We start from the raw sequence: 10,979 nt of genomic DNA on the forward strand, positions 1-10,979 counted from the left end.
CATCCCCTGCATCCTGCTGGGGGTGGCTGCTGCCATCAAGGAGTGTCACTGCTGTGGGGTGTGGGTGTCTGGTCTGGTCTAGGTGTGTGGTACATGTCTAAGTAACATCCACTCCGACACCAGGTCCAAAAGTTCCCCAGCAGAACACTGAATTGTCACAAGATGGTCAATGGTATTTACTTCTCCTGTCAGTGGTCATAATGTTGTGGTGGAGCTGGAGCTGATAAATGTTCAACAACAGTGACTAGTACTGAAATGAATGCAACACAGAAAATAAGGCATACCCGATCAGCCACAACATTAAAACCAGAAACCAAATGGACTGGACAGCTGACTGTAGCAGTCTGCTTTGTACTTTTTAATTTAATTCATTCATTGCGGGTAGGTTTATACGAGCATACAGGAGAGCTGTAGAGGTTTGCACTGGCTGGTTTATTTCAGCCAAGCTTGCATCTTGTGTAGACGCTCAGAGGAAGAGGTGTGTGCAGCCTCTCAAGTGAAACTGTGTGTGTGCATGTTGATGGATAGCCCTCATCACTGTCCCCCTCCCGTAGCTTCGGTAACAAGGGAAGGGATGGACGACCAAATTCAGAAAGAAGGCAGCGTAATACGAAAGGTGGAGACCGATGCTGAACTCTACAGTGACCACATACTGAGAGTGAGTGAACAACAACAAAATACTGTTCAAATACTGAGTGGCAAGGTTTCTGCTTCTGTTAAAGTCAGAATTCTGGATGGTGATATAAGCCTGATAAGCCTATCCTACAGTCAGTGTCTGTGTGTCACAAGTCCTGGAAGGCTGTTCAGAAGGTGACGTAGATGCACTTCATGAAAGCCACCACAAGATGGCAATGTTTGTCCAAACACATGTGCATCCAAACAGCACGGACAACACACAGCGGAGTAAAGCTCAGGTGCTTGTCAGGTGTGTCTAACTGTGATTTCCAGCACTCTATAGAAAGTGTTGTTAAATACTGAATACAGTCTCCAGTCTGCCCTGAATTCACTCCCTCACTTGTCCATCAAATCAGACAATAGCACGTATCCAAAGATGACTTTTAATTCAATGCATGCCTTTCTATTCCTTTCAAATATTTTTTAAATAAGCTTAGTATCCACGATTTGCAGTTTTCATTCCAATATTTTTCTTTCTTTTCTTGTCCTGAATCTTAATTCTTCACTGAGTGCTATTTCCGAGCGTCACCACTGGGTGGTACTGTTGTCTAATTTGTACATCACACTTTTTTCTAATGATTTTCCCTTTACATTTTGCAACATTTGCGTCACAATATCGAAACATGCAAGAAGCAAAACGTATGGTTTAGCATTTTTTACAAAATTCATACCATTTATCTGATGTGCCTGTTAATTTATCTTTCATACATTTTATTCCTACACTCACATTCACATCTAAGATATACAGAAAGTTTTAAAAGCATGTAACTGATCATGCAAAACTATTTGAGCTTCTCTCAGTCAATCCCTAATCAATTACTACGAAATGGCTCTAAGTTGGTGAAGGTTTTCTTTGCTCTTAGCGTAGCATCTTCTTCCTTCTTCTCGTCCTCATCCATTAAAGCTGTCATTCAATCTGCTGAAGTCAGGTTTATTTGAATAGATTTGACTACTGCGTGCAGTTTCATTAGTGATGGCGGCCTCCTGACTGACACTGATACCGTGATACCCTCAGGTCTTGTATTTTAATATGTCACAGGTTCAGAATATTTCTTCTACTGCTAAACCCGGTGCTTAAAAGATGACAGGTTTACTCAATCTTACATACAGTGCGTTCAGCTCACTGTTCTTAATAGTGATGCTTTCACTGCCATCAGATCTTATCAGCGATTGTCTGCTTCTTTATTGTGTGTCCATCTGTGAATCTTACACTGTTCCACCGCTGGGACACTTATTTTAATACAGGAAATCATGCCTGTTCTCTCCCATGAAACACAGTCCAGGGGCCAACACAATGACCTGGATAAAGAGATGAGGATGTATAGATTAGGATCACAGTGCCTCTATTGTTCCTGATTTGCATGAGGCGCCACTGACAGAAAGGGACGGGTTTTTCTATCAGCCTGTTCATCAGCTTCACCTCCAGTGGAGAATCAGTGTGAGCAGAAAACACTGGTTTAACAGACCAGTCCGCTGGTTTAGATTTTTACGAATTATTTTTTTACGTTTTTCTCCGACATGTATAAACATTCAATCTGACTTTAACTGGACAAAAGTTTAACCAGGGGGCGTCCGACAATTTGTAACAATCGCAGAGGTCATCTATGATCCTAATCCCATGCGAATCGCCCATGTCCGTGATTTGTAAAGTAAAAATTACACCCACCTGCCTGCCTACCTCGGTGGAGCTTCACGTGTAAATAAAACGGCTGTGAGCTGCTTGAATTAATTAATCTACTCTGGGAGGTGCTCTGTCTGTTTTTGCCTTAATACTCTCAATGTTTTGAAGCTGTTATTCACTAAGTAAACAAAAAGACACCAAGACTTATGGCAAACTGTAATCTATAGAAATTATTTTTTACAGTGTTCTGATTTTATATGAAATGATTCATTGTGGAAATAACTGGGACATTATTCAGTTGTGACATACACCGATCAACCACATCATTATGACCACTGACAGGAGAAGTAAATCTCTGATGAGTCACAACTGTTTTGGATGCACACAGAAGACTTTAAGAACATGGTCATAATGTTATGCCTGATCGGTGTATTTTCTGTTGTGTGCCTGTCTACTTGGAGTGCATCTTGAATAATGCTCTAGTTCTGGTTGGGTATTTCACTACCAGTGGAAGGAATAACTTGTTGTTCTATAGATTGTCCATAATGTACAACATGTAGCTCCAGATAACCAGTGGCACCTACACCTACTCAAGTAATACTTTTAAGCGAGGGTTTTCACTTGTGATGCTTTATTCTTGCATTGCGGCCTTTACTTTATTAAGTCCGAGCATGTGAATGCTCCCTCTACCACAGGATGGGGCAACATATTTGTGTAGTCATGCATTAATGTGTTTCACTTTTCAGACATTCTCCCTGCAACATGGAGAACCAGAGCCTCAGGAGCTACCATGCTGAGCCAACAGTATGCAGGGTTTGCATGTCAGGTGATGCCCGTCCCTCCTATGTAGTCCACTAGTCCACATTTTTTTTTTTTTTTTTTTTTTACCATCCATATTTCATGATTAACAGTCTTTGATGAAAGAGGGCAGGGTTCAGCTTTGTTCAGGAAAGGTGTGCATATCAAACCAGTTTCTTGTTTGTTCTGGGAAATCACTCCATGTGTTGCTCTTGTCTGTGTTACGTTGGAGAAACGAAGCCGGAAAGGTAAATGTCAGAAGTCCGGCTTTGAGGTTGCTTGTGGTTCCACATTCAAAGAAAGCAGTATTTACATGGGTTTTGTAAAGAGAGCCTTAAATAACACAACTGCATAACGTTTCTCTCTTTGTGTGTTTTTTTTTTTTTTTTTTTTTTATGCCAGTGAGTAAGAACAAGCCCAGCAATAAAGATAACTGGGAAATGGTGTAAACACATACGAGATTTGAGGATACACAAAGGTTTACACGTGTAATCTTTATGCGTTGCATACGGAGGACCATAACTTGTTACTTATTAACTTATGTCCTACTTCCTGAAGCAGTCGCAGCAGATATGAATACACACAGTTCACAGGGCAGTTTATTCAGAGGCACTGTCATTCATTTACAGCTGGAAAATCCCATATGGAATACATTTGGCAAAACATGATCACTGAAGAATGATATGACATAACTGGGAGGTTTAAGTGTGGGGCTTTTTTTTTTTTATAATAATACATTTTCTGCTAAACCTTTGTTCAGTAGTAGAACATTAAGTGTTTCGTACGAGTAAAAAGCTTAATGTTCGTCTGGTTTTCAGTCACATGTAGTGATTTTCTTTCCAATCCGATAATGAGTAAAATTCAGGCTGGTATCACTTTGTGCAAATACACCACAATGGATAGGTCTTCAACGGGGGATCAGTGACCCCTAGGGGGACCGCGGTGGTACTGCAGCGTACTGCAAAATTGTTGGTTGATTAAGCATTTTTTATATATTTTCTTTATTCCCCCCTACACATTTTTTCCCATCACAAATTTAAATTTCTTTAAATACACATTAACATGAATTCAGTGAAATCCCAAATGCATGCTGCAGTATCAGCAGATAAGAAGCTAACTGTGTAGCCAACAGTTAGCTTCTCAGACTGAAATGACTTGGCAATTCATTGTCCTGACTACTTTTAGCTATGTTTAAACTTAAAACTTGAATCTGTCAGTTAGTTTCTTTATCTGTCAATACAGCAGTTATGTATGTTTAGGTTTACAGCAGTTACACAGCCATTTTACTGTTTCACATTAATATTTGAACCTCTGCATTACTTGAATAGTTTAATATCGAATGCAAAATTATAATAATAATAATAATAATAATAACGCATATTTATAAATAGCACTAAGCCGAGTTTAATATAGAACACATATAGAAGGTAGGGGGTCCCTACGTAACTTTTTCAACACTTTGGGGGTCCTTGGCCTGAAAAATATAGAAAACAACCAAACTCTTACCAAGGACGAGGTTCAAGATGAATTTTAGTTCATTAGGATTCACACAAGTAAAAGACACTACCAAATTCTGAGATCCAGACCTGACCCAAAGTTATAATGTTAAAGACCATTAGCTTGTGAGACCAAGCAAGAGGTTAGCCACAAGAGGTTATCCACATGTTCTTAAATCATGTCTGCGATCAATCTCATTCTTCAACGTCTTTCAGGCCAAGGACCCCCAAACTGATTCAGAGATTAAGTAGGGACCCTCTGCCTACTATGTGTGTTCTATATTAAACCTAGTGCTATTTAAAAATACACATTATTATTATCATTTTGCATTAAATATTAAGCTATCCCTTGTCCTTTTACTAAAATATGTTGGATTCATGTTAACGTGTATTTAAAGAAATTTGTGGGGGGAAATAAAAAAAAATAAAAAATTATAAAAAAATGTCTAATCAACCAATGATTCAGTGACCCCCCTGCAGTACATCTGCGGACCCCCTGTTGAAAACCTATGTTCTACAACTAAACTGCAACAACAAATCTGTTTTACGGAAAGTGTATGCTACTTATTTACAGGTTTTCTGTGAATAAGGACATAATTTGCTTAGTCGTGTCTATAGCATTAAAGCTACAGTGGGCCAGTTCAAGTGTTCATGCTCCTACGTGGCCAACACCATCGTAAAGATTTTTAAATTTTCTGCTGGTCTGTCGGCATCGCTCTCAATAACAACTGAGCCCTTTATGCACATTTTCAGTCTACATTTCTGCAGACTTTGGCCCAAAGCTACTCTTCGTGTCATGTCAAGCGCACTTTGACGTATTTATTATGACATATTTAATTATTTATCATCTTGATGAATAACGCTTTAGTGACAACATTATTACGTAACGAAAGTTTTAACCGTAAGTAGTAAATTCCTCTAAGTTTCGCTACGAGTCAAGGTTGAACACACCTTGTCATTCATTTCATTGTCGAGGTGTGTCCTAACCTTTGTCTGATGCTGTGTTTATTGCCATCGAAATAGGATATTAGTAGTAGAAATATGCTCAGTTGTAAATAGTTCGGAAACATTCAGGGTTGTTGTGTCATATACTGAAGATATACACCAGTCAGGCATAACATTATAAGTACATAACATATAAGTGTCATTGCCACCCCATGGCAATGACACCCAGCAGGATGCAGACACACACAAATCAACAGTTTAGGAACAACTAAAAAAAAAAAAAAAAAAAAAAAAAAAATGAAATACAGCACAAGGTGTTGACCTGGCCTCCAAATTCCCAAGATCCCAAACTGATCAAGCATCTGAGGGATGCACTGAAACAAGACTGATCCACACAGGCTCTTCCCTTCAGCCAGTAGGACCCAAAAGTCATCCTTACAAGCAAACCTGCTCTTCAACCTGAGCCCCAGACACCCTCAGTGGAGGAAAGGCTGGGATCAGGGGTCAAGGCTAAGGTTGGTTTCACTTAGGAAGGAACACGTGCTCATCACTGCCACTTCTGCTAAGGTCCTCATATGTATAGTAGGGCTTTTACAGTATTACTGTGTGTGTGTGTGTACCTGTTTGTGACAGTGGGCGGGGCCAACCCACTGCACCTGTAACTCGGCTCCTACCAGGAGACAGGCAGAGGAGTGAATGTGGTCAGAAGGAGGAAATGTAGAGATGTGAGGATACATGCATACAGGGGAATGGTGCTGTGACCAACAACTCGTCGTTTCGTCATTTATTTCTCATTCTCGTATCTTCAGTGCGCCTGAGTTGGAGCAGGAGAGATATTTAAATCAATAAGGTGGATTACAGTAATCAATCAGCCTTTCCCAGTAATATATACATTGGTCTAAACCTTCCTTCTCACGCGAATACCTCTCTCTGATGCAACTTCACTTCCGGTCCTAGTGTAGTTTCGGATGAATAACATGCGTTATGGACTCTCCTCTGTGAAACTGGGAAACTGGGACTAAAATCTCTCAGGTGAGACTTCAGTTTCGTTTTTTTTTTTTTTTTTTTTTTGCTGAGACGGCTTATGATTAACTGGCCTCGTGAAAAGGCCCAGACCCATTTACCGTCCGTGAGAGGAGCGCAACTGAGGTGAAAGGCTCGACCCGTAAGCCCGCTGAGCTCCTGAGCCGCAGCTGGAAGGACAAAAACATCTGGCTCTGCATCTGCCTTGAACAGGTGAGTCTAGCAGTGCGCCTACACTTAGTGTTGTGCATGAGATGTGACAAGAACTGTGAACAATGATGTTAAAACACGAAAATTCTATTTTATCTTCTTTTTCTCTGTGTCCTGTTTCATGATCAGTGAAAACCCACGCCATAGTAATTTAGTCCAGAGGTCCCCTGTTATTTGGACTAAAATACTTAACTGTAAATAATTAAGAACCTGCTGCACCTCAGTCGCTTCTAAAATTGTTCCTATATCAGTACGGTGTTGACAAATAACCTGCATTTTATTGTCATATCAAACTGACTATACACCTGAGGACTGATCTCCTGAGCTTCACTGAGCTGCTATTTGTATAAAAGCATTTTTCTCACAATAAAAATGAGCTGAGCCAAGCAGTGTGGCCTTAAATTACACCCACGTTCGCTCCCCTGATTTTAGAACATGCTGAAGTTTGAACTGTCACTAAATAGCGAGACGTGACCCTCCACAAATGAGCCACAATCAGCTGACTGAAGCACAGTCATCCAACGGTACCAGTCGCAGGCACCTGATTTTCATTTGGCCGCCATTCAAATAAGCAGATATTTACATCGAACGCCGTTCAGTCGGTGATGGGAAAGGCTCGGACGGCAGGGCTGTTTACATTAGAGCTGTCACGCTACGGTGTGGTTGCAGTGTAACAGTTTTAATCCTACACTACATTTCATTCTCATGTTTGCCGTGTAAGAGTCCAGTGTGGTCTAGTAGTCCTGTAAGTGCCTGGTAAAACAACCCATGAACACTACCTCCTATGTTTGATCTCTTCTCTGTCATACACACCACACACACACACATTGTAAACATTGTGGTCGGTAACATGGAGACAACACCCAGAGAACTGTAGCTGTAGCGACCGTGGTCAGAAACAGAAACTATGGTTTTACAGGCTGTCTATGATTTAATTATGTACAAACATTTTTTTTAATGTTTTATTTAGAGGTTTAACTGAGGGTTAAGTGATCTAGGAAAACTGTAGAGATGATTATATATGTGTATATATATATATATACACGCACACACACATATATGTGCAGAAAAGAAGAGAGCATGCATGCAAAAAAACAAAACTTGCATTTAAGGAAGTCTTTATTAGGAAGATTTAGGTTGTGCAATTTAATCTTATTTTACTGAATTGCCATACTAACATTTGCTAAGTAGCATAATAAATGTAATTAGTAAAATTGAAATCTCAAAAATTTGGGCAAAATCTTTGGTTGATTAGACATTTTATATATATATATTTCTTTTAATGTTCCCCCACAAATTTAAATTTCTTTAAAAACACATTAACATGAATCCAACATATTTTAGTAAAGGGATAAGGGGAAGCTTAATACTGAATGCAAAATGATAATAATAATATATATTTATAAATAGCACTAGCACCACTTTAATATAGAACATATATAATAGGTAGTGGGTCCCTACTTACCTGAAACCACCTGAAATTACATTTGGATTTTGAATTTCTGCACAACGAGTACCTAAATGTCCGCACGGCACATTCAAAGTTCATTCAAGCTGAGTGGCCAGGAAGTCGATACTCGCCTTGGCTTCAAAGTTGCATTGGACCTACATCAAAAAGGGACAAAGGGAGCGCCATAACAATCAGCTAGCCAAGCGTATCACATCTTCATGAATCACAGAGAGAGAGTGTGTGTGTGTGTGTGTGAGGGAAAGAAAGAGAAGAAAAGAAACAATAAAGCAATGTGGTTTAGTTTCTGTTTACTCAGCTGCTGTAAAAAAAAAAAAAAAAAAAAGCGCCTCAGGGGGTGAGAAGGCAGTAGGGAGCTGACCTGCGACCGGTTTGCATGCCAACTGGGAGAGTTAGCTGATCTGCTTAGAGCCCAAATAATGGAGCAGTTAACCACGTGCAAGTTGATATCTAAAAGGGGTCACACCTTGATTTTGCTGGGCCATTTCCTTTTCATTTTATTTCATTTTATCTGCCATATTTTCATTCAATTCAGTTTTCCCAATTTATCTGTTACCTGTTGTTATTCATACGGTATTGTTAGCCTAATAGCATAATTGCTAGCATATTTGAATGTTTTCAGAAACAAGACAAAACACAATTCTTAGCAAGCACATTGGTATTTTATGTTGTAACAGTAAGTCAAAAAAAAACGAAAACACGTAAGCAGTTACGCTATTAGACTTACAACATGTGTACTTTAACTTTTATTTATAATTTTGATAACAGGCTGGTTTGAGCTGGAGCTTAGTTGCAGGTGATTGCATCAGACTTTTATTAGCATTTGTTGTATTGTGATTTATGTTCTATCGAAAGGGAAGCTACTGTAAAACAGTTCTGACTCAGACCAGTTTAAATGTAACACATTAAATCTATGCCTGTATAGTAAAATAGGAAAATAATGAATTACATTATATTTTATTTAGAAGGAAAGGAAAGGAACATACCTGTCATTATAAATATCTACACTTAATAGTGATCCACCCAAAGGTATAAATTGATATTGCAGCCAAAACAGAAATCAAGGCATTTCCTGCAGTCTCCCCTTCCTTCTTCTAATCTTACACTTCCTGAGACCCTGCGTCCCCATATGAGGACATTATGTTTGGGCATTATGTTTAAGTTTGTGGCAGCTTATTCTGCTTCATTTAAACTTTTATCCTCATAACTACATACTAGTTGGAGTAAAAACATGATAGCGGCCTTTTCAGTAGATTCATTCTGCAGCCCATCATGTATCGTACGTAAGGTACAAAACCTCATCATTTTACAGTTGAAACTTGTGTATTTATGATTAATAACCTTTGTGGTTTAACATGACAGGCAAATTCTATCAATAGTAACAAGCTATAACTTCGCTAATTAGCAGACACTCGAATGAGTTTTATATTTTGTTAAATACTGGTGACTTGATATAATATTTATATTAATATTATTAAATGAAATAACTCGCATGTCCACACATGAGGACATAATTTATTACAAAAATTACTTCCTGTTCAAAGAGGATGCTTAGTTTTTATAGTTCTTATGTCCCACTAATCCCAAATAAAGTGAAGAAATTAAACATGCATAGCAAACAAAGGCTCAGGTCTCAGGAGGTTAAACAAAGTTGGACAGATTTTTGAAAGCACGAGTGTGACGTCCATGTTTGTCCATCTTTTTTCATGGGTTAACCATGTTTCAGATTATGTATTTTTTGAGAGAGTGAGATCTTTCCTGCCCGAATATATAGCCATAGACAACTCTTGTTTAATCCCAACAATTTAGCAACTATTTTTGTCTGATCTGCGTTTCTTTGTTGAACCTTTTCTTATTTATCTCTCCTCTCCCTAGACATCCAACCACCCATCCATCCATCCATCCATCATGGCAGACCCATCTGCAGGTTGGTGGAAACTGACTTTCCTGAGGAAAAAGAAATCCCAGCCAAAGGTTCTGTATGAAATCCCTGCCGACACCATTTCCAACTCCAGTGCAGCGGCAGGAGCCACCACGGACGACCCCCAGCTGGACGCCCGACTTGAGAGGATCGTGGACAAATCCACCGTCAGTAAGGGGCGCCACGTCAAAGTGTCTCACTCCGGTAGGTTTAAGGAGAAGAAGAAAGTGCGAGCCACGCTGGCGGAGAACCCGGAGATGTTTTCTAACGTTGACTCGACCAGGAATGAGAACCAGATGGCTGGGAAATGAAAAGACGCACAAATGTGGGAACGGTTAATTAAAATCTGCACTCATGAAGACATCGGCACTTAAAGACTTAAACAATGACAGACGCGTTCGTCGCACGACTGTACAGGACACCCTGTTCAAAGATCGTCCCATTCATTTTCATGTCTCTCAGGGTGCTTAGGCCTATAGAGGTGAGAGTGTAACATTACCCTGCACCAGCCAGTTGAGAGCAGGGCTCCTTGTTGGTTGCATGCTCACATGAATGGGTGAAAGTAATTAAATCACAAGGCTCATCTAGACTTTCTAAATGTTATTGGGCCAAGTGGATCAAATCCTGATAATACAAAGAGTAATTTCAGGGAAAAAACTAAATCCAGTGTCCCTGAAGATGCCATTCCCCCAGTGGAGCCACTACGCCCAAATCACTCCACCGCCCAGCTTAAAGGACAGAGTTTGAGTTTTGGAATAAAAGACATCTAGACTGAGCATATGGGAGGAAATGAGCTGGAGGGATCTGAGGTTCTCACTAATA

The 10,979-nt window shown here is 39.7% G+C and overlaps 1 protein-coding gene and 1 long non-coding RNA gene across 2 annotated transcripts in view; both read left to right on the top strand.

Annotated features, from left to right (window-relative positions):
- LOC124998512 overlaps positions 1–3,148 on the top strand; it is a 40,375-nt gene extending 37,227 nt beyond the window's left edge. Inside the window, exon 3 of the long non-coding RNA XR_007111063.1 lies at positions 3,043–3,148. This is a non-coding gene — a long non-coding RNA (uncharacterized LOC124998512). The remainder of the gene's footprint in view (positions 1–3,042) is intronic.
- Positions 3,149–10,144: 6,996 nt separating this feature from the next.
- prr15la (proline rich 15 like a) lies at positions 10,145–10,468 on the top strand. The gene has a single exon (XM_047571851.1). The coding sequence runs from the start codon at positions 10,145–10,147 to the stop codon at positions 10,466–10,468; it is 324 nt and encodes a 107-aa protein (XP_047427807.1).
- Positions 10,469–10,979: the final 511 nt, after the last annotated feature.

The sequence above is a fragment of the Mugil cephalus genome, chromosome 20 (assembly GCF_022458985.1).
Source record: "Mugil cephalus isolate CIBA_MC_2020 chromosome 20, CIBA_Mcephalus_1.1, whole genome shotgun sequence".
NCBI classification, from domain to species: Eukaryota; Metazoa; Chordata; class Actinopteri; order Mugiliformes; family Mugilidae; genus Mugil; species Mugil cephalus.

Coding starts and splice junctions, on each gene's coding strand:
- prr15la (XM_047571851.1), top strand. CDS start 10,145: ATGGCAGACCCATCTGCAGGTTGGTGGAAACTGACTTTCCTGAGGAAA.